General features: G+C 36.1%; 1 protein-coding gene across 3 annotated transcripts in view; it reads left to right on the top strand.

Annotated features, from left to right (window-relative positions):
- Positions 1–24,854, top strand: part of LOC131591716 (SCY1-like protein 2) — a 38,747-nt gene continuing 13,893 nt past the window's right edge. The window contains exons 1-12 of one of the 3 annotated variants that reach the window (XM_058862694.1): positions 1–167; positions 4,709–4,912; positions 8,976–9,133; positions 13,055–13,199; positions 13,845–13,994; positions 14,617–14,838; positions 15,665–15,781; positions 17,127–17,252; positions 18,664–18,840; positions 22,198–22,320; positions 23,582–23,695; positions 24,148–24,280. In XM_058862694.1, the coding sequence (XP_058718677.1) occupies positions 4,736–4,912; positions 8,976–9,133; positions 13,055–13,199; positions 13,845–13,994; positions 14,617–14,838; positions 15,665–15,781; positions 17,127–17,252; positions 18,664–18,840; positions 22,198–22,320; positions 23,582–23,695; positions 24,148–24,280 (1,642 nt within the window). In that variant the 5' untranslated portion in view covers positions 1–167; positions 4,709–4,735. The remainder of the gene's footprint in view (positions 168–4,708; positions 4,913–8,975; positions 9,134–13,054; positions 13,200–13,844; positions 13,995–14,616; positions 14,839–15,664; positions 15,782–17,126; positions 17,253–18,663; positions 18,841–22,197; positions 22,321–23,581; positions 23,696–24,147; positions 24,281–24,854) is intronic. The other 2 variants (XM_058862695.1, XM_058862693.1) reach the window with 2 other exon arrangements.

Raw genomic sequence — 24,854 nt, 5'->3', positions numbered from 1 at the left:
AGCTCCGGCCGCCCCCGCCCCGCCGCCGAGGCTGCCGCCGTCGCTATGGAGTAGCCGCGACAGGACGGGGCCCGAACGAGAGACGGAGCCGGCGTGACAGGCGGCCCGCCGAGCCCTCAGGGCGACGGGCAGCCGGGCGCTGCGCCGGCAGCTTCCCTCGGGCTCAGGTGAGAGGCCGCGGCCCGGGTCGAGAGCGGCTGCCCGTGGCCTGGTGGCGCTGCGCGGGGCGGGCAGGGCCGGCCGGCTCCGCGGGGCCGCCGGTCTCGGATCCCGGCTGCCCGGCACTGAGGGCTGGAGGGGAAGGGGGGGGCTCGATCGCGGCGCGGGCAGGGCCGGGCGGGGAGCGCTGGGCTGCCGAGCCGGGGGATCGCGGGTCACCTGCCGCCCGTGGCCGCCGCCCGGCCGGCGCGCTGCTCCCGGCTGCCCCGCGGAGCAGGGAGCGCAGGCACCGGCCCTGCGGAGCGGCGCGGAGCGGGTCCGCTCTCGCTGTGAACAACAGTATAAATACTTGGTCTGGGAGGACTGGCCCGCAAGAGGCTGACCCGGGTTTGTGCAGCGCACGGGCTGGGTTTCACCTGTCACCAGGCGGCAGCCAGAACCCTGTTCGTGGATGTCTTTCCGTGAGGTTTTGGTAGGGACTCAGCTGAATCTCAGGTCCGAAATGGTGTATGAAAGTTAAGAAGGTGTCGTGCGGCGAGAGCAGCCTTCCACAGTGCTTCATTGCATTCGACCCTCTCGGTGTTTTAGTAACAAATGCAAAAGAGTGGTTGTGCCTGAAAAATGCTGGGTTTTGTCCTTTTGTTTGCTTTGACTCAGTTGTTCCAGCATTTATTTCTGTGGATTGATCCTCTCCTGGGGCAAGTGGATAGGATGTAGCTGGGTGGCGTGAAGTAGCTGTGCACCAGCCTGCTGGTCCTGGTTCCCAAAGGGAACTATACCCAGCTCGGTATAGTTAGGAACAGTAGTACTTAGTGTGTGTTGTACTGCTGTACAGTGTGCACCCACAGCCATACATCAGATGAAGCTATGAATTAGTTTGAGGATAAATTTGATGGGTTTGCATTATGCAGGCTTTTTTTTATACGCGTGAGAATTGAAAAATGGTGGACAGTCTTTGTTTTTGATTTCAGCAGCCCATATTTCAACATTTTGAATGTTTTGCCTCCTTTCTGAGCTCAGTGTTGGCTGTTGTTTACTCTCTTGCTAAGTGATTGTTCTTATGCTGCCATATGATTGCTGATGTCCATCAGCATAAAAACCATTACTGATTGTGAGTGACATTAATGAAAAAACCATCTTGAACATTCAGAACATTCAGAATTTTTTAGGATTAGTTCCAGGTTTAATGGACTCAGAATTAGTAGCATTAATAGTACTCATGATATTCAAACAGGAAGAATTCTTAAACTTTTAAACTTAAACTCTTCTTTATTGTATGTCCTGTGTTGCTTGTTACACTTCAGATTTTGCATTTGTCTCATTTATTACCTTTTAATTTGAAATGCAAATTTCATTGTGAGTGACTGACTTTATTGCCACTTGGTTATTAATTTTTTTTAGAAATACTAGACCAGTCTTAACTGAACAAACAAGTTTTCCTGCAGTTGAGAACTAGACTTGCGTATTTCAGATGTGGTTAACTTGTCAAGAATTGTGGTATTATAGATACTATCCAAACCAGATATTTTTGGTGGGGCATAGGTTTTCTAGCTACATTGTTCCTGTTGACATATAAATTTTTATCTGTAGTTGGTGATAGCAACTGTTTTTATAAAGCAAAATTTACTATTTTAGCTTCCATTCAAATGTTGATAAGAGGATTTCTACGCCTTTACAGTTAGGTGGATGTAAACTTTAAACCCCATCTGCTTATTGAGAAATAAGTTTCTTGGTACTGTTTGCTCAGAAGCTAAATTAAACAATAGTTTGCCTACTGCCAAGCTGGAGGGGAGCAGGTTGGACAGGGTCTACAAAGAATTTTAAATTCTAGCACTTCAGATACTGGAATGCCGTTGACATTCTCACCTAGTGGCTTTTCCAGGCTACTCACTGCAGTTAGTCTGTCACCCACAGCAGAGGGCACTTCTGATTTAATGAACACTACACCATTTTCCCACCATCTGTGTAGAGAAGCTTCCTTTCAGATTTACACAAAAGAATTTCAACATGTGTGCACATGCATTTTTTTCATAATATTTCTGCAGTTAATTTTGCAAAGTGTTTTATTGATTTTGCAAGCCCTAACACAAGATGGTGTTGCATTGGTACTAGAGAAGATTTGATGGCTCGGAGTGAACAAAACAAAGGAAAAAACACAGGATCTAAACCCAAGTAAATTAGATTTGGGATTTTCTTAAACTCATTAGGACTGATTTTATAGCCTTTTAGCCTATCGAATTTGCCCACAGAGTAGCTGCTGAATAAAATTGCTGAGAGCTGGAAATGCCTATAGCTCCTTTTTAGAATTATCCATGATCCTTGTTTGTACCTATTTATCAGGTTAATGAAAGTTCCTTTATACAGGGATATTAGCCAGTGTCTTCATAGCAGTTTGGTCTGGGCTGTAGAGTTAGGATGTGCATGTGTTTTCCCATGTCATGAATCATAACGTAAAATTAATTTATTGTAATAATAAAATTTCAAATACCGAAATAAAATTACTTAATAAAGGAATTCTGTGTTTCCATAATTTATTTCAAGGTATGTTCTCAACAAACCACTAACTAGGTACCAAACAAGTTTGTAGTTATTCTTAAGATTGTCTTGTTGATTTCAGACACAGTTTCTTTGATTTCAGACACAGTTTCTTAGATCTAAAACTCACAGTCCCCATAGTTGAGACAAACTCCACCCTTAACATGCTTATAGTCACATCTGATTCTGCTCCTGGGTTGGCCTGTTGAAGTCTTAACTACTATATGTGATTTAGGTTTGAGTATTTGTGAGATTGAGATCTGTGCAGCTGGATTCCTGTCTTTTTAAAAATACATTTTCTTAAAATTCCTGGTAGGGTTTGTCATTTAGTAGGATGAAGTTGTGTCACTTCAGCTGACATGGAAATTGGAGAAATAGCTATGGAGCCATGGCATTAGTGTGTTCCTGCGTTTCCCTAAAGTAGAATACTGAAGGTGGGGAGTAACTGCACCAAGAGTCAAGATAGAGCAAATGGCTGTTCCACAATGCAGCACTGTGATGTGGTTTGCTTGTGGTTTGGCTGATACTCTTACACACAACTGCAATGGAGTGAATTGTTCCATAACACAGGGAACTTCCTAACTATCATTTAATATGTTTATTACCTCTTTTACGTTTATAGACCTCTATTACAGGTCTGTCTTTGCAGTTGAAACCTAATCAGAATATTTGTCCTGATTTGTAGTGGAATCAAATCTATAGTACCAGGGAGAGAAGGAGTGCATGTCCATATAACTTCAGTGTGGTTGATTTTGATTAAAGTTTGGCTGAAGTATACAGATGTCTTTACATCTTATTTGAAAGAGAGACTGAAGAAATATCCTTAAGTGTTGCTTTTGAATATACTGCATAATATTGATTCCAGGAAATAATTTCTTCTTGCGTTCTCTCTTTTTCTTTGTTCACACAGATAAGGAAGATGAATGTCTGTATCTTTTTTTTTTCTTTCCGTTTTTTTGCTGCCTTTGTTCTTTCTTGTGTGTACATTATCAGTGAAACAATGGTGTAAATGGGACACAGGGTTCAGAATTTGTCTCTTGCAGAACAGGCAAGTCAGATTTATAATGAAAGTATAGAAAACGATGAAAGTACATGTTGCACTGTGTTAGGAACCGTGAAAGTAACAACACAGACTGTCTAGCTTGGTTGCACAAGAGAGCAAGTTTTATTCTTCCAGATCTTTTATAGACAGTTCTGAGAAGGTCCGAAAAGGTAAACCTCTCATTGGTCATGAAACTAACACATCACCATCATTGGACAATTAGGAATACCACCCCTTGACCATTTCTTGCAAGAAAATAACAAGGTGACAAACAACACCCGCAAAGATTGTTTTCTTTCTCGAAGGATTGTTTGGATTCCTCCTTATGATTTCTCAGACCAGAGTGAGAAAGTTGTGTGACTTATTTTCACACAGGCTCAAGCTAATGCCTGAAGTCTAAAAATCTCTTATTTGGCCATTGTCAGTTCCCACAAGTACACACTACAGGGGAAGATGAAGTAAATTGGAAACTGCCACAGTCTTTTAGCTCTAAAATTTGAAAGGTGATGTGAAAAAAAACTTCCTTGTACAGTTTTGGTAAAGCATAAAGAAATGGTTTCTTCTTTCCTACCTGTGCACTTAATACTTAAGTTCGTTAATAGTTGGATCATGGTAATGTCAGTAATCTGATGGGCAAAATACCGAATTTTGAGCTTGTATTTTGAAAAGCACTGTAGGAAAGAATGTGTTTGTTTTTTACTTGCTCTCTGTATAATATACATCCATTATTTTGCTGGCCCAAGATCTTAAACAATCCTTAGCTTCAGACAAATGAGTAGTTCTGTGAGCACTGGAATTAAAGGAGTCTTTTTTCCTTCAGGTTTGTTTCTCTTTTTGATGGATACTAATACACAAAGTGTGAACCTTTCTTGTAGGGGGCAGTTTATAAATCCCTTGCATTATTCAATTACTTTTTTCAAGAAATGGTTGAATTGAGAGGACTGTGAAGCCTTTATTTTCTTGTCTTTGTAGGATAAGCCATTGGTGCAAATTGAAACCATGGAGTCCATGCTGAATAAGCTGAAGAGCACTGTCACAAAGGTGACAGCTGATGTCACCAGTGCAGTCATGGGAAATCCCGTTACCAGGGAATTCGATGTCGGGCGACATATTGCCAGTGGAGGTAATGGTCTTGCGTGGAAGATATTTAATGGAACTAAAAAATCAACAAAGCAGGTGAGTTATCAAGTAAAAAAAAGTGATCTGACAAGAAGGAAGAAGTTTGCATTAACATGGATTAGTTCCCCAGTTTGTTGCACCTTGCAACTTTTTTTTGGTAACAATTCTGACTTTTTACAATTCAAAACAACCATGAAGTCATCATTTGTTGTCAGCAAAAGACACTGTCATTTTTTGCTCAGCTACCATACAGAAATTGAGCAGTTAGAAATGTTAAGTTAATGAGATACTGTAACAGGAAGGCATGGGATGGAGGAGGGGGTTGTGAAGGAAGTTAGTTATGCTTCCCCTGTGCTGCTTTCAGATCAGTATTGTTCCCTTTTAGTTTCCTAAAAGTATTAAGGTTTGGAGCACTAATACTCAAACCTTTGACTCACTTGAAGTCACATGTATAAATAAATAAATATGGGACTGTGACTTCAGAAAAGGGTTTGCCAAAAACAGAGTTTAAGAATTGTTGTTACAGGTAATGATTTTGTTACACTGTAGAAATATGAAATTTTTTTTTTTTTTCAAATTTGGGGAGGAAATTCAGTTTTCAAAGTGTAAATAGAAGTGTTAATAAATTATGGTCTTTACTTAAGCGTAATACTTAGACAATATATCATCTTTCTGCACATGTACCAAAAAGAAATGGACACAAAGGAATAACTTTGGAAAATGTTTACACAATCTTTTAGATCATAGTCAAATAAACAGTAGCAAATAGATAAATGTAATACACAGAATAAATAATGTGCAAAGAATGTGTCATCTGATTCTGTGTGACAGATTCTGAATGATATTTAATCAGGTACTTTTGCCATGTTTTCATGCATTTTTTTAGCTGCTGCAGATCTCTGTGCATTTGCTGAATTTACCCAACATACAGTTGACTGGGGCTTTTGTTTGGGCCTGCTCATCTATACAAAGAAGTGGTAATATTGGAAGCATGGTAATTTTGATAGGTTTTATACCATCTATGTGCCCAGTAAGCATTTGACCTGCAGCACATGTATCCTTGAGGTCTGGAGAATTGTAGCAAGTTTCTTTCACTGTAGAGTTGACAGAGTACATATAACTAGGTTCCTGTCAATCAAGTTTTTCAAGCCTTGAATGGATGTTCTGGCCAATAATTTTACAGTTTTAGTTCAGGTGCTCCATGTGGTCCTGTAATATCTCTGTAAACCCTGACTAACATCTGTGTAGTTGTATGCCATCATTAGTAATTAAAAATACAGCAGCAGTTGTACTGCATGGAATTGTAGATGGCAGGTGTTTTGACATGCATTTACCATTCATTATTAATATTACCAGTTAGGTAACATCATGTCAACATTCACTTTGACATTGCAAAACAAAACTCTGCAGCAATGCAGCTTATGGTGTGTTGTATTACAATATAATGTTCTTTAACTGTTGCAATAATAAGGGACTCAGTTTCTTCATGAAGGAAAAGCAGAACCTTTATTGCGTAGGTCATATTTTATAGGATTATCTGGAGGCACTGTGGTATAGCTAATTGGCTGACAATAAACTGACACTCAGTTCATTGGTCAGTAAATGGGATTTTGCATGTTTATCAAATGTCTCTGTCCCTGGATTGTTTACATATCTTCTTCACTGATTCTTATGGGATCAATTTATTGTTTTTACAGGTGCAAACTTATTTTTCTCACAAGAATAAATTTCTGTGCTAACTGACTTTCATTCTTACGATATTTTCTCATGGGAACAGAGTAGCTGTTAGCTGCACCCATCAGAATCAGCAGGCCTAAGCCATGATATTATAAGGCCTTCCTTTTATTAGATTTCTACCTGTATGCAACATTTAACATTTTTTATTTCTCTCCCATGTACTTTCTGAATGTTCTTTGGCTGGCTGTCATTTTCCAGGTGATGGCAGTCGCTTTTGCGGAGTTGCACAGATTTGCTGTATTACAAGCTTGAAGCTACAAGTTTTTTTTGCAGTGTATATTGTAATCAGACAAGGAGGATGTAAGGGCTTGATTACCCCTGTTGTTGTCACTTTGTCACAGCACAAGTAATAGTTTAAGTCATTGTAGCCAGGTAAAACAGCTGAATGTAGAGGTTTTAACATTACAGCAGTAGATCCCATAAGAAATCTTTGTTTTCAGGATTATTTCTGTTCCTATTTTATGCCAATGGACAGTTACAAATATTCTGTCTCTGGTGACAGTAGATATCTATAACTGTCTTCTTCTTTTCTGAGTTCTGCCTGGTTTCTGCCTTGCTGCTTTTTCCAGGATTTCTGAATGTTTATCTGTTATTATTTTTTTAATGTACTTTGTCTTTTCCTGCTTACTGTGTAGGTGACTGAGTAACAACCTAACAGAATGTGAGAAAATTACTTACCTACGTCCATATGTTTGTCTGGTGCTATTTCATAGCTGATTTGCTGGTGTTTGTTTGAAAGATTTATGAGTCACTCTGATTATATATAGGTGTATAATTTCACAGTATGTATTTCAGCTCATCTTAGACTTTTTGCACTTACACTTTTTCTGACATAATATGGCACTTTTCCTTCTGCTTAGAAAGTACAATCATAAATAGATAGGGTAAGGTCACAAAGTACTTGCCAGCTCAGTTATAAACCTGTCAGAATTCAGAAGGTAGGTCCCAACAATAAGGCTACAGACAGTCAAGAGTGACCAAATGGCCTTGAGTCAGCTGGGTAAGCATCTGGAGCACAAATTGTGTTCTCTTCTGCCAGGTGCAGGGAATAATGAGTTTAAACAAACAATGCAGGATTGCAGCAAGCACCAATAGAACTTACTTAGACCCACCACAAAATATTCAAACCATAGCTGATTTAAATACTCACTTTCTGATTCTTTTCACTTATCATCAAACAAAAAAGCTTTTTTTTAGAAGTGCTGTCTTAGTTTGAGATTTTGTTATTGGTCATGTACTGCTCAGTGTATGTCTTCCATCCCTGTCATTGCTCTTCTATGCCTTGTGTTAATGTTTGCGCTATCACACTTAAAAGTTGGAGCAGGGAGCCAATATGGATAGAGCAGGAAAAGTGTACTTAGTTGAGCTAATTAGAAGTATTCACCTGCTAACAGCTTAATGAAAATAGTTAAAAACCAATATTTTGTGTATTGGGCTGAATTTCATATTTTGGATAGTCTATTTCTAAAAGTTTATAATTTTTTTTAAAAAAATAAATAATATAGCTGTTCTGGTGAGATTTTAATTAGAGTAATGGTTATAAAATGTGCAGTAAAAGAGCACAGAGTTCCTCTTGGGACTGAAAACTGTATTTTCATTTTATTCTCTGCTGCTTTCTAACCTTTATTACTATTCATAATGCTGTTGTAGCAGCATATAAAAGTCTGTTTCATCATAAAAGTTTTTAATTCCTTTTTTCATCAGCTGATAAATTTCACATTAACAACTTCCCAGATGGTGATGTAATCTTCCATTCTACATTGACCTCTGTAATTTCAGTTTCATACAAATTTCTTAATTTTCTCTTGCTCCAGTTTCAGAAGTCAGAGAGGATTTCTCTGGTTTTAACATTTTTGTGACCTTTTTTTACACATCTTTAAACATTACAAAATTCTTAATATTTTATCATGTGAATGGTCTAATCATATTAATAGACTACTGTGACTATTATGTCAGATTGTACTGGTTTGAAAGGAGCACTGAGACAGGACCTGGTTATTAAAGCAACACTTGATATATACTCAGAATATTTTAACAGCTTATTGTTGATATAAATGCTTTCGTCTACTTAAAATCAAGCTGATTTCTAACTGTGGATCTGCTGCTTTGTCGCTGTGTAGGTTGGGATTACAGTTTATGCAATACTGTTTATACAATAAAGGAGCATTAGTACCTTAACTCAAAATATATATTTCATAGTTTATATGTAGTAACCTCTCCCATGGCTGGGACTAAGTAACAAAAACAAGTAATTTAATTTGTTTGGTTAAATCTTTTGGTGGGATTGTACTGCTGATTGAAAAAACACATTTGTATATAATTGTATATAAGCTTAGGTTTTGGCTGTGTTATATACTGAGTGAATTCTGTTGCTTATTTTCAGGAAGTGGCTGTTTTTGTCTTTGATAAGAAGCTAATAGACAAGTACCAAAAATTTGAAAAAGATCAGATTATTGATTCCTTAAAACGAGGTGTTCAACAGCTAACTAGGCTTCGACACCCTAGACTACTTACTGTTCAACATCCATTAGAAGAATCCAGGTAAGCTGTAGTACAATAGAGAACGGTTATTTTTAATCATTGTTTTGGTATTGGATGTAAACTGTCTGAAACATTCAATACATGCATCTAGTGAGATTTAAGTTTAGTGTATGTGCTAATTTATGTGACAAGGTATTCACCCTACCCACCCACCCCCGCCCCCGGCCATAGAATGCAGTTCTGGTGTGAATCTAATTAATCTAATTAATAATCTATTGCTTGATTTTAGTTCAGCTGAAGCTGTAAGGCTACGCATGAAAATTTGGTGCTTTAATTAATTTTGGTTTTAAAGAACAATCTTGAAATGATTTTCTCTTAAAACTTATTCATACATTTTGCTCCATGTATGAGATGTATTTAGTAGATTAGTGATTTTTGGTAAATTGTATGTATTGCAGCTAAATATGTGTTGAAAATGCTCTTAAGTGCCAGTCAAGGGAGACAAAATTCTTCATGTTCTTCTAGTGCTTATTTGACTTACGAACGGTTGGTCGATAGGCACAATAACTGGTTAGTCTTACAGATTTATTGTTCAGCTGTAGGGATACAAAAATCTAACAAACGAAAATCAAGGTTTCATGTTAAATATCTTGATCTTGATACTACCAGAGAAGATCATGGAGGTTTTAGGATTTTTTTCCTCAAACAGGAAGGGGGTTGGACTAGATGATTTCCAGAAGTGTTTCCAAACCCCAGCCATCCTGTGATCCTAAATGGTAGCCTGATAAAGATACATTATATAATGTCCTTCCTGTCTGTGTTGTCTTGAGTTTTTCCAAATGGCTTCTAGGAGCCAAGAATACTGTAGGAATGCTTCTTCATCTTTGCAGTGCCTGCTTTGAGACAGGTTTATTGGATTAAATTGCACTTGCATATTCATATCTATCTCTCCTTCAGTACTAAACACATTCCACATTGACAGGGGTTCAAAGCTGTCATTGCAGGTATGATCTAGTATGTCTCTTACTATGGCATAAAGAAAATCAATTAGGTAGTTGAAGACAGCTCTCAGTATTCCGTAAGAGTAAATAAGCTATTACATGCTAAATGGCCCAGCATCATCTCAAATTACAGTGTATGCAAGTGAATCCCAGGGTACACCTCAGGCTTCTTCCTAAAATTGTCACAGTTTTCCAGTTGACTCAGCAACTTTTCCCCTGAACATTGTCTTTCAGAAGAAAAGGCTAAGATTCATACCTTTAAGAAAGCTTTGGTGGCATTCTTATGAAGCATTTAAGCCTTTTGAGTAAAATTAACAGTGTAGTTACAGCAGAGTTCTTTGTGAGTTTTTAGTAGTGCCTTACACTTTGCTTCTGCTGTTTTTGTTTCCATACTCAGCACAGTGAGCTGCTGGTAGAAACACCAGAAGCACAGACTCTGTACAGTTGCTTGCTGTGCCAGAAACTGATGTAACAGTTTTTGGAGGAGATTCATAAAATAAAGGTTTATGTAGAGTATATGTGTGTGTAACCTTGTGCAAGCATGCTGTAAGATTGCTTTAGGGTTTCAGATCTTTCCAGAGAGCTTATTGAAGAAATCTCATGTGGGCTTCTGGCTAGACTGTAACTGATCTTTTTTTCCTTCTTTTTTTTTTTTTTTTCTTTTTTGTGTTTCCCCAAAGTAACATACAATTGTAATGAACTGCATGCAGGTCCCCTTTTATTCCTCCTTTATGAAGCAAATAGATACTTGATGTACCTGGAGGGCTGAAGTAGATATGGAAAGGCAAAACCTTTCTGACCCTAGTGTGTAGATAGTTTTTCCACTATTAATAGGATGTTTCTACTACAAATTATTGGTATCCAATAATCCAATCCAATTGTTTGGATCCAATTATCCAACACAGTTATGTTTAATATAAATGTATATAATAAATATAACGATGTATATCTCTTAACATGCCTTTATATGAATAAATCCTTATCTATACTAAATATTTAATATTAGTATGTTTATTTACAGATGGTCTTGAATTCCATTAACAGCACTGAAAAGCAGTTTATATTCAGCTTGTTATTGAAGAAAAGGATAAAAAACAAATTGTGGGTTAACTCATAATATCATTCCTACCCTTTAAAAATAGTAGTAGTGTGAATTGTCCCTGCTAGACACTGCATTTGTTACATTGTTTCCCTGTAGAAAGCATATGTATTTTTGACCCTCACTTTTTATTTTTAAAATAAAAAATAATGAAGTTTTTATCTTACTACTCTTGTTACTCTGAATTTCAAGCTGATATTATTCGGGAAGCTGTTAAGGCAGCTGCACTGTATGGCAGACATCAGCTTCTGCGATATTCTACTATTTTAATTAGATTTACTGCATCCCTCCATTACTTTGGGTTGGGCCCTTTTTTTAATTGCCTCCTAAAGTAAAAAATAAGCAGCCATCTTTTTATTCCCTCAAAGCAGTAATCAGAGAGTTTGTTATGAAAACCACTGAATAACTGTTCCCTAGGTATTTTCTATCATCTGTGCCTTAACCATAGCTAAATGGATAAGCTCTGGGGTAAAGCTGAAGTTAGACTGCAAATAAAGGACTTTGTCTTTCTATGTTCCTGTTTTGACTTGTGTTTATAACAGAAACAAGTTTTATAGTCCTAGTCATATTAATAGAAACACGAAAGGTATGTCATTAACAGAATGGTAGGGAGGAAACCAAACAAAAAAATTTCAGGTGGGCTGACACTTAGCATTCAATGTATTTTTACTGTTCAGTTGTTTTTCTTTTAGAGAGGCAGTACATAAAACTTAAATGTGGATGAATAGTATGAGGTTTGCCTATTTCAGCAGCCTTATTTTACTTCAAAGGTCAAGTTTGTTAATTATTGAAATACCTAAAAAATATGTGGTAGTTTCATGCTGAGACGTCTTCTGTTGTTTTTATGGCGTGATCAAAAAGTTAGGCTCTATCTTCTTGCCTATAACTTTATATTAAAAAATGTATCTTTGTTACTGTTACTCTGTTTCTGTTTTCTGTGTTCATACTGATACAGTATTTAGTGCTCTCATGAATTAATGATCATTAAAGCAGGTATGTGTGCTACCATCCATGTAATGCTTTCTCAAAAAAAACCCTATAAAACAATTAAGGAGTGAATTGCAATGGCTGTCCAGGGCCTCCACTGCTGTGCAGAGCAGTATGAAGAATGTGAATGTAAAGAATGACTCTGTCTGCATTGCATGAAGTATGTGAAATTGAGACATATACTGGTTTCAGGACAGTTTTGAAATCTGAAATTTTGACAGTGTTAGTACAAGACCTTATGTGTGGAAGTTTGCTTCTTCTGTGCTTTTCAAACCCAACTGACACAAAAATACATAAGCAAGACCATTAATTTTTCCTGAAGAAAAAAAAAGATAATTTAGAGAACAGTCACTTCACATGCAAACTGCAGGTCATATAACAAGTGTATTTGTGTTTGCACATCTTCTTCTCTATCGGTTGTCAAAGTAAAAGAATATTCTGGTGCTCCCTTATATTAATTTAGTTTCTGATCATTGTCTGACCTCATTAAGTACTGCTTCAGTCAGGGACATGTTGGTTTTAGGCATAGGTAGAAGTCTTATTTTACAAGCTTTAATACTAATAAGAATTATTTGACCAATTTTTCCTGGATCAGGACAAGAAAAGCACTGTTTTTAAAAAAATTCTACGAAGCATTGTGTGCATCATTAGTGATTTATTTGAATGTTAGAGAATAAAATAACCTAATTCTAGTATTTTTTTTAAACTTCAGATATTTATGTGTTTCTCTTTAGTATAATATTAAAAGAATTCAAAACCTGAAATATAACATGGTTTTGGTAGCACCAGGTACTTTGGCAATGTATAATATGGTGTTTGTATGGTTCTTTATTTGCAGTCAAGAGATATATGACATTTATGTACAAGAAAATTTTTAATGCATTTCCTATACAGGGATTGCTTGGCATTTTGTACAGAACCAGTCTGTGCAAGTTTAGCTAATGTTCTTGGCAGCTGGGACAACCTACCTTCTCCTTTACCATCAGACATTAAAGAATACAAACTTTATGACGTGGAGACCAAATATGGTTTGCTTCAGGTATGGTACAGGTTGTCTTTATAATGTTTTTCTGCTTTAGTATTAATGATTTTTTCTTTATGAAGTCAGTACAGTGCCAAAGTTTTGTCTCCCTATAGTGAATCAAATAATAGTGAGGTGAGAGATAATAGTGCCCTGATCACTCTAAGTGTAGAAGATAAACACTAGAAGCTCTAAGCTGCTATTTTTTTTTTATTTTTCTGATATGTAAAATAGAAAATTCAGTTAATTTTTATTTTCAATGTAAATGTCTCTGCTACAGCTGTCTCTTGCATATGTGAATCTTTTCTTTACGTTCTGTGGAGAACCATTAGCTCCCAGGTTTTGTTTGGTGAATATGTTGATCAGCTTCATAAAGCAATTGTTGTTCGTCTGAGATTATGTGGCCAGAGGGAAGGGGGGAATGCACCACCACACTTAGGCTGTGATAGTTAATTGACATTAGTAATCTCACCCACTGATTACCCATCTGTGTTTCATTCCCTTCATGCATAATTTTTAAGGCATAGGCTAAAATAGTGATGAAAAATTGTTTCTTAGTTAACTTAGGAATTTAACTGTGATCACAAGAACAGAATTTTTGTAAATGTCTTGTAGGATGTTTGGGGAAATATTTAACCTGAAATAATGATCTTTTATGGACAGGTTTCTGAAGGTTTGTCGTTTTTGCATAGCAGTGTCAAAATGGTCCATGGAAACATTACTCCTGAAAATATAATTTTGAATAAGAGTGGAGCATGGAAAATTATGGGATTTGATTTTTGTATCCAATCAACAAATCCATCTGAACAGGAGGTAATAATCTTTGTATTTATCATCATTCAATTTCAAATTCAGGTCTTTGCCTGAAACCAGTTTCATGATCTTGCATTCTAGAATAGAACTGTTTATTTAGTATTCACCTCTGTATTTTGTTGGTCAAAAGTTAGAACATATGGCACAGGTCTGGATTGAAATGCTGCATTTGATCGTTTCAGAAAAAGAGCCTGAGTGGGCTCAGTGGGGTCACAGTAGACTAGTAATGGTTTCAAACAGAGGCTGGAGCCTGTGCCACTTCTGCTCCCCTTCATGTTGGATGACATGCAAGCCTATCTAGCTCAGTGTGTTACAACTACTCAGTGCCTGGTTGCTACCTCTTAAAATGAATTCCATCATAGCTCATGTTTCCCCATTACAGCAGCACTTTGATTTTACATTACACTTCCCAGCTCTGATACTTGGATAAAACTGCATCAGCTAATCACTCTAAGCTACAGACAGAGATTCCTAACAGTTTTGTCTTACTCTGTTTCTGTTTGATTCATAATGGAATTTGAGCTGCTTAATTATTTTTTGCTGCTTGAGTTTCTTTTTGAAAATTATTTTTAAAAATACTTGATAAATGTACTTCATTTTACTTCTCATATTTCTCTTGTAGCCGAAGTTCCCTTGTAAGGAATGGGATCCAAACTTGCCATCCTTGTGTCTTCCAAATCCTGAGTATCTGGCACCAGAATATATTCTCTCTGTGAGCTGTGAGACAGCCAGTGATATGTACTCTCTGGGAGCTGTTATGTATGCAGTGTTCAATAAAGGGAAACCAATTTTTGAGGTCAACAAGCAAGATATTTATAAAAGCTTTAGTAGACAGCTGGACCAGGTATTTGTTCTTTTTATGACTACTGTTTGTTGATTTTCATATTTGAAAAGTTATTACTGTAAAATATATTTAAATATCAAGAACATTATCTGCACTCAAACATAAACCATCTGACAATGGTATCTTACCCTGCATATTGTTTTTATAAGAAGAAAAATAATTATAGTAAAATATGAGAAGCAAAAATATGTTTAGAGGAGGTTACATGTACCAACTTTATAAACTAAAAATAGCATTTCTCACCTAATTTCTCTGTAAATGTGTTGAATCTTGTGAAATAATGCTTGCCTGTTAGTCACAGTATGAAACACCTGGCAGTGGATTACCTATGTAGGACCATTGAAGAGGGCTAGGTTTAGGGTGATTTGGTCACTTGACATGGCATTTGGTATCCACTAATCTATCCACATTCTTTGTGGACTGTGAATATTAACAGAAGACAGTGTCTCAGTTAATTGGATCAGCTGACATAATGTCTGTTCGTACTCATGTTTCCTTTGTTGTAACTTCTGTGGGTGCCCATTGCCACACACTATGTACTGTGTTTTAATGTGTGTAGACAACACCTTAGATAATGACATTTGACTGTTTAAAATATCATGTTTGTGTTCTCTGATAACCTGAATTACAATGGGAAGTTGCAAAAATTGGGGTGGGACCTAAACCAGGTAGGCTCTTGGGAAACAGAGAGGGTTGTGAGCGAGAAGGGAGGGATATCAGATGCGTGGATAGAGAAACCATCAAGAGAGCAAAGTGTAGGCCTGTTTTATGCTGGAAATAGTTACATGCAGGGGTTTCTGACTTCATGCTTGAATTACTTCCACAGCTGAGCCGTTTAAGCTCCAGTACTCTTCAGAACATACCCGAGGAGGTGCGTGAGCATGTAAAGCTACTCCTAAACGTAGCTCCGGCAGTCAGACCAGATGCAGATCAAATGACTAAGGTCAGTCCATGGAAAGTACAGTAGCCATAGGAAAGAGAGAAACTAGAGTTTTATTTGCAGAGCTATTTTAAAGTGTTTTCTGTTAATCATTTTAGTTGAAATGTTAAATATTTTTTAACCATTTAGATGTAATGTTAGTTGATGCCAAAAGTTATCCTTATGCTGACATTTATTTATATGGAAAAAAGTGGGTGCTGAGACAGAATTTAGAAAAAGTATTCAATTATTCAAAAATTATTCAATGCAACACTGTTTTATTCCTTTCCATACAGTTGGAAGCTTTTCTGTGCAATGATTTGATACAATTCAGTCTTCCAGATTAGATTGGAAGGATTTGAAAGTGAGAATATGATGAAAGGGCAGTAAATGTAAGGATTAGCTTTTAGCTTATGATTTTTGATGTATTCTTAAATATGCAGACAATAAAGTATATTAGGAAATTATTTGCCCTGACAAAGCAAATTTAATTGCAAGTAGAATATAATGGTTTTAATTTGGCAGAACTGTTGCTCCGTTTTCCTTTCTGAAAGTAGATCTTAAAGCATTGTTCTTCCCTTGTCTTATGTCCCATTTTCTCCAATCTGATAGCCTTTCAGATTCCTGCTTATAGATTTGTTTTGCTAAATGGTGTTATTCTTTTGCTGTGATGTAAAAAGATGGTATAGAGAGATAGAAATCATTGTTTTAACTGTTGAAAGAAATAGTGGGTGAAGAAGGGAGGTGGAGCAGATGATGGTTTTGTTCACCTATATGCTGAAAGATGGAAGTGAGGGAACTGGCAGATATTTCTTAGGTATCAACTCAATTGTCTGAAGGACTACAACAAACAAATCTGTAAGTGGTTGTATTAAGCAGTATGGTTTTATAAAGATGTTGAGTCTCTTTTATCATATCTGCACACTGAATCATGGAGTAGAGATATCAGAGCTTCCAGGGTTTTCTGGAGTTTCCAGGGGTGGGAGCCAGATGTGGATGACCTAGTAGGTGTTTAATATAATATAGCACAATTATTCCTAGAAGAATATTTATTGAAAGGTTTTTTTCTTACATTTTTTTTGTAAGCCACTTACTGTATATGAAGTAATGTTTTTGCTTACATACACATAACATGTATGAGTTTTTGAAAAATGCTAGGAAAATTCTGTCTTAATAATCAACCTGTTTCTGAATATTATACTACATGATATGTAAAAATTTAATTTTCCAATTGTTAGTTGCAGACATATCATTGTAGAGGTTTATTGTCATGCATTGGAAGTATAGATAGATGATTATATTTGGGAATTATTGTAGCAGTGTCAGTGTTGTCCCCCTCCAGATCACAACCTTTTAATCTTATTTTTAGATACCATTCTTTGATGATGTAGGAGCAATGACGCTTCAGTATTTTGATTCATTATTTCAAAGGGATAACCTGCAGAAATCACAGTTTTTTAAAGGACTACCAAAAGTTCTGCCAAAACTACCTAAGGTATGTCTGAATGATGTCTTGAAATTGCAAGTCTGAAAATATATGAACATCTGTTAGCATTTTGACTCTTGGAATGCTGGACTTTCTGTTGCATTGTACCATGATACTGCCATGAGACTGTCAGAGTAGAAGGAAATAAAAGGAGAATACTCTGGAAGTATTCCTCAGCAAACAATATTACTTTAAATGGAAAATGGCAAATAAGCCAAATGAGGAACCAGTGTTTGCATATCCTGTTGTAGTTAATCCCAGTTTGAAAGGGAGTTGTCTTCTCTCCACTTACAGGGCTTTCCCTGTGTTTCCAGGTGCCATCATAGCTCTTTGAAGCCATTTTGCCACCTTTCTTCCTATAAGATTGCTTCAAGTCTTTTCATAGCATTTTAATGTTGAATGATGCAAAACTTCCTTCCCTCAGTAGGCTAAGTGCTTTCTTGTGCTGGCAGTGCTCAGAAATCTCAAAGGCAAATGCCTGTCATTACATATTTCTCCTCTGTAATGTTAAGCATTATGTCTAGACTGGCTTCCTTTCCTTTAGTGGTATACCTTCGTTTATATAAGCCGTAATACATACGATAGAAAAGTAGTATTAGTTTAGTACATAATAGAATAACTGAGCTTCTCAACCACTGTATTATATTTCTTTATTTTTAGTTCTGTTTTGCACTACACAGTGCAACATTTAGACTCCATATTTAATACTCTATTCTTTTTAATTTAGGATTTTTTTCCTTTGATCAGGTTACTGCTTTGAATTTGGAAATAAGTGGCATGTATTTCACCTAACTTTAGACAGCCACTGATTGACCAAATCATCTTAGGGTATTCTTTTTATTTTTCTTCTGTCTTGAAAATATATTTTATGGGGGAAGTGACTGTGCCCATGAACCATATATTTCTGTTTATTGACTTCAAAAGCATTTTAGGATATCTAATGCTGCAGTAGACATCCATGGTTTACATATCTGTTTCATCAGCAGAATCCTATTTAGGAAATGTATCTGGAGTTTTACAGGGAGGTATAGTAGGATTATGTGTTTGTTCAGTGAATGATGGGGTACAGAAAAAAAAAATACTAATTTGGAGGGTTTATAGGGTATTTTTAAAGGTCTTGTTAGGGTCTTTTTAAAGAAAGCATATAGCTTATGTTTTTTGTAAAACTCATATGTGGCTCAAAGTCCTATTTTCTGTACAGTTAACTGCTTTTTGTTGATCTTCACAGTTGTTAAAGTCTTCATTTATGTTTTGAGTGCAATCAGAAAATTAAGCAGAGTAGCACAGTGTAAATTAAGTACAGTGTACTGTGCAAATAAGAGATAAAAACTGAAAATTACCTAACACAAAAGTTGCTGAACTGGCAAAGTACTGCAGTGCAGTACATGATTCATACTTGGTTTTGTTTTTTTTCTTTTAGCGTGTTATAATTCAGCGAATTTTGCCTTGCTTGACTTCCGAATTTGTGAATCCTGATATGGTACCCTTTGTCTTGCCTAATGTTCTCTTAATTGCTGAGGAGTGCACCAAAGAAGAATATATAAAGCTCATTCTACCTGATCTTGGTCCTGTTTTTAAGCAGCAAGAACCAATCCAGGTATGTTACTATTATTCATATTATAATTTGTCTCTTCGGTTTTGTTTTCCTTGAAAAAATGACTGATTGTTCTATTTCCCTTTTCCAGCTTCACGTACATTACCCAGTCTCCTGTGTAGTTGTCCAGGCAGTCAGTCTTCATTCATTTAAAATAGATTTTACCAGGGAATTCTCAAAGCTCTCTCTACCTCTGCTTGTTTAGAGGTTCTGAGGGTATATTGCATTTATAGATTAAATGAGATTTGCAAAAAAATGTTTAATTTACCACTTGGTTTTGATTGATTGTAGAAGATATATTTATAAACATTTTAACAATTCTCCTGCAATCTGATCAGTGTTTGACAGTACAATGTTTGCATGTATTCTATGTAGATGAACCTGGGGTGTTTTGGGTTGGTTTTTTCTTGTATGCAGTTTGCTGACATTGGGATCAAGGGGTGGAAAAATTGTAGCTTTGACACTTTCTAAGAAGTGCTAATTATTCTTACTAAGAGTAGTATTTATTTGAGGACTGGTCAAAAATTTGTGAAATTTGTTTAATTTTTATTTGACAAATGTAATGTTTAAGTAAAATATGCTGTTTTCCCTGCTGCTTAAATGTATAAAAGTGGTTAGACATAATCGTTACTGTAAAGGAGAAAAAATTTGCATCCTTTTGTCATCACCATGATGATTCCTGAGAAATCTATCACAAAGTGGGGCGTTGTGCCTCCACAGATGAGAGACAGGTATGCATTCCTTCTAGCTCACTCCTCTGTGCCATTATTTCTCTGCACTTAAAGGGCAAGGTAAACATAGCAGACCTTTTATTTCTGGGTTTCAGAAAACTGGACCAGAGAACTGTCATTATACTGTGGAGGTGGGGGAGGGGACAGCTGTCTAACTGAGAATATCTCAGGAAAATTGAACTACTCAATGCTGTTTAAACTTGGCACACTGAAGCTTTATGTTAGCTTTTTTTGTCTTGAAAAAAGTCAATGTTTAACCAACCAAAAGCCAGTGAACATATTTGTGCTGTGTCATCCTAAAAGGTAACTCTGTGTTCTGCTGCCTTTAACATTAGATTTGTGACACAATCCTTGCTGTGAAAAGTTTGTAGCAAAGTTACATCTGGAGCATTGTGGATACAAAAGCTGGTTTATATCTTGAGAGATGAAAGAAGCAAAATACAAACTTGGAGTCAGCTCATAGAGAAGGAGCTTTGCAAAGTTTTTCTGTGACTATCTATTAAATTTTACGCTGGTATTTTTAATGCAAACTACTTGGCTTATTCAACTCTTGTTTTTATGCTCTTTTTAGTATGGCAGAATTTAAATAATCTAGGTCAGGTTTTCTAAGTTAATATATCAGAAATTCTGGAAAAGAATACAAAGCTTCAGAGTGCCAGAGGATAGATTGCAGGGTCTGACTATCTTTGTACAAGGCAGAAATGCCTAGTTTCTGTGTGCTTGTAACTCCTGGAGAGGGCCATTTAGGGAAGATGCCAGTATTTCTTTCAAACACTTTCAAGATGTTACAGATTTGTAGGAGGGGCCTCTTGCTTGACTTTAGTAGGACATTCGAATTAGCAAATAAATGTATCATAGGAAAGCTACTCTCATTCAATATGAAGAAATTGTTAGCTAGTGTTCACAATGTCTTTTTGTGAGGGAATACGTGATAGAAAAAAAGAATATTTAGATAAACTTATTCTTGGGCTTGGTGTGGAGTAACATGTGCTGTATGTTGACATTGTAGCTTACTCTGACATAGCGTCCCAGACAAACCCTTAATTTGTATCTAAAGGATTCCATAGACAGTTAGCATAGGATGTGCTGTAAATTCATTTTATAATTCACTACACAGAAATGTTCCCTGACAAGTACTGGGCTCTACATTAATGAGTGAAGCATTATTACTTAGAGTGCAACTGCTGTTAATTGCTTATTAAATGGTGTGAGTGAATCTGTGACTGTACCTTCTTAATTTTTACCTAAATAGATAAAATGTATCAAATAGGATTCTAGAAGCTTAAACACAGAAGCTGTAATTCCACAAAATTACATGATTAAGGTTGCTGGAGAAGAGCAGGTGTTAAGAGCACGTGTAGGTCTTACCAACTCAAGTTTAGGACAAAGATTGTATATTGAAGAAAACTATGAAATCTAGCTTTAAAACTGATCTCGTCCATTTCACCCTGGTTGTCTCAAATATGGGGATATTACATCAGAATCAATGTTCATGGAATGAATGAATGAAAAAATGATTTTGTGTGTGTGTGCAAATGGGAAATATAAATACCCAATAAGAAAACACATATTAGCTGCACTATAAAAATCTGTTTTTCTTCTGTGTTAAGGGAAGAGGGGAATAAATAAAAGGGGGAGATTTGAAATGGGGTCTTGGTACATTTCTGTTTCTACACATGAATGCTTCTGTTTATTTGGCATAGAAGCACTGATTGCCATGTATTTTTAGACAAAAATTTAAGTCTTCCTATAGAATACTTGGCTTTTTGTTATAAATGTGATACTTTTAAACATAATTTATCCATCTAGTTTAAACTATTTTCTGAAAGGACTTCTGGTATCAATGGATACTCACTGTCCCCTCTAGCACCTGTCTGAGCTGTGATATGAATCTTCTGAGTTACATAGTGCTCTGTATTTGAGACTGAGCTGGCTGAGTGATTTAGAATAATGTTTAACTTGTAGATGGCTAATCTTAAGCAAGATGGATCCCACTATGCCTATGTGCTAGTGTTACTTTTGAAGTTAATGTGATGTGAATATTTTGTTCGAGATTTTTTATTTTATGATGCAAAATTTCCATATTAAATAGAATAAAGTTATTTTTTGTTGGTCTAGTAGCCATATTATTTTTATTATGTCCCTATTTTGATTTTAGACATATGGAATACAACTTGTATATGTGGAGTTTTGATCAAGTGCTTTGAGTACAGAATTTGAGTTTTAGTTTTTTGGAAGTTTAGCTTTTGCAACAATTATGTGTGTATAAAGACTTTCTGCGGGTATATTTTAACAAAAGACCATAAAGAGAAACAAGAACTATTTACAAGTTCTTGTAAGTAGAAACAAGAACTCCTTACTGAGTCATTATGATTTGTTATTTCAGAAGAGTCAGTCTAGAGCATGCATATTTTGTTTGATTTGTATTTGCTGTTTTTGAAATGCAATAACATGTCAAAGTGTTTTTTGTCTTCCATGCCTTCAGGCAAGCAACATGGTAAGTGATCACATTTACTGAGTTATAAGAAAACTTCTGAAGTTTTTTTGATATGATACAACACACTTTAAATTGTAACTGTATCCTTTGCAGTTAAAACTTTTGGCTTCTGAATTGTCTTTCTTTGAATAGATATTGTTAATCTTCCTGCAAAAAATGGACTTGCTTCTGACCAAAACTCCACCAGATGAAATAAAGAACAGCGTTCTACCGATGGTTTATAGAGCCTTGGAAGCACCTTCAATTCAGATACAGGTATAGGAGTTGCAGCCTTTATTTAAAACTTTCTTTTTCCTCTTTAAGCTGACATGCCAACTTTTTGTATACTTGTGTTTGTTTACTTAAAAAAAAAGATAAAACTGCATATAATATGCCTGAATGTTGAAAGACATGACTGCTTTATTAAAGAACATTTGTTTCTGGTAAAGTAAAATTTAGTTCCCTTGTTTTCCAGGAGGGTAACCACTTAATTATTGTTCTTATACTCTTATCTTAAATTCTTACTAGGCACCATGGCAGAAAGTAGGATATGCATTTATATTTCCCTGCCTGTTTAGCAAAAACCATGCAGGCAGGCATGCTTGTACCAGTCAGTGAGAGGTGCTTATTCTGAGCTCCTACTGGTGAGAACATCTGTGGTGACAGTTACCTCAGGAGACCTGATGTGCTGTAAAATCATATTAATATACATTCTGTTGACATTTTTACGTATCCGTATTTTATTTTTCTCCTTATGCTTTCTCTACCTTTCTGAGGTTCTTCTGGGGATTTTTTTTTAATCATTCAACTGCAATTAACTTCTAGTTACCCAAAAATGTTCAGGAGTGGGAGATACAGAAACAAAACGTTAGTCAAAGGCATTTTTGGATAATCAGATGTGACTTCTGCCTTTGAAAAGCCTTTGTAATATTAAGGACAAAGGTTTTTGTTTCTAAGTACCTGACATGAGTTTCTTTCTGCATCAATACTTTGGTTAGTTGCAGGTGTTTATTTGCAACATATACGTAGTATTACTCTCTCTTATTTTTGAGATTGGGCTGAAATTGTGTGTTTATTTTTTCTCTGTTGCTAAAGTATGGTTAACCTTGACATGATATTTTATCATTCAGTCTGTTATTGTACTGCAGTATTATTGAGGGTAGTCCTGGAAATTTTCTTGATTTATGTAGGAGATGGATAGTTTGATGTAGTAAAAGCTGTGTTTTATATAAAGGTGTGCCTCATGAAAATACAAGATATTCCTGCTGTTTAAATATTATGAATTTATGAATGCTCTTTTTTCTAAAATCCATTTTTGAAGGTTATGTATACATACCATGATGCTTTATTATTATAGTTATTTTTAAGTTAGTCTGATAGATTAAGGGCATTTTAGCTGAACATATTTCCTTAAATATTTCCTTAGGAGGAAAGCTTAAGACATTTCAAACTAACTGATATTGAGTTATATTAGTACTAATTTTATAATAAATACACATGGTTTTTTTTAAACTTACGTGGATTTTTTTTTTTTTAGGAGCTTTGCCTAAACATAATTCCCACGTTTGCCAATTTAATAGATTACCCATCAATGAAAAACTCATTAATTCCAAGAATTAAAAATGCATGTTTGCAAACTTCTTCTCTTGCTGTGAGTATCGTAGTAACATTCTCTAGTGTTCAGAAAATGTTGTAACCTTTGATTACTTTGGGTTTTCCATGTTGTGTCTTTAAAGAACAGCCCATCAATGTGTTCTGATTTCTTACTGAATTTTTTTTAAAAAACTTCTTAAAAGTGAAACAGCTCCATTTCTTTTCTCTAACAATTTTTAAAGTTTTTAGCAACTTGCCATGTTAATAGTACTGTAAAAATTACTGAAGTGGGTTCCACAGTAATACACATTCACAATGTTTCTGCATTGTCATGCAGAAAAACCAAGTTTTTGTGAACATAAAAACAAGTGTTTTTCTTTCATGATACAAAAGCATTTTTTAACTTGTCTTGGATTTCTCAGCACAAAGATTTTCTTGTGGGTTTTTTAGAGTTGTTTTGGTTTTTTTTCAAAAATAAAGAGTTTGTTTAATTGTTATCATACTTCACAGGTCCGGGTAAACTCATTAGTGTGCTTGGGCAAGATTTTGGAGTACTTGGATAAATGGTTTGTGCTTGACGATATTTTACCTTTTCTACAACAAATTCCATCAAAGGAACCTGCGGTGCTCATGGGAATTTTAGGTAACTAATACTTCCACCTTTCTCTTTTGTGCTTTGATATTATAAATCCGAGAGCTTTCTGTGTTGTCATTGAGCACATTCACATTGTGCATCCGTAAAATGACTATTAAAAACTTCCTGGTTCTTGAGTATGTCCCTGTTCAGGTGCCTTATGTACGACATTTGAGCACTAGTACATACATTTTTAGTCTTTGGGGCCCGATCTAGTTCTGAGTACTCACTGCAGTTCTCGGGCTGTGACACTTAAATGGACTGGGTGCTCCACAGAGTCAGAGAGGCTATTTTCTTCAGAAGAGCTGACATCTTTCAGATGCTGGAGCTTTTGAGATTTTACTGTTGCCTTCTTCTACCACTCCTGTACAGCAGATGCTGTAAATGATGGTGTACAAATCTGCTGTTCTTTACTGCAGGTTTTGTTAGACTCATTTTGTTGGATGTTTAGGCACACAGCTGTGCCTGTGTACAGGAATGGAACACAGTCTGGGTGAGGTGTTACAAAATGACTAACAAAACCTAATGACTTGGTATTTCTGGAAGGGGAGACCTCACTTCCACTTGAGCTTTCCTACTGCCA

This window comes from Poecile atricapillus, chromosome W, assembly GCF_030490865.1.
Source record: "Poecile atricapillus isolate bPoeAtr1 chromosome W, bPoeAtr1.hap1, whole genome shotgun sequence".
In the NCBI taxonomy this organism is placed as follows: domain Eukaryota; kingdom Metazoa; phylum Chordata; class Aves; order Passeriformes; family Paridae; genus Poecile; species Poecile atricapillus.
This window is presented reverse-complemented; position numbering and strand designations above follow the sequence as displayed.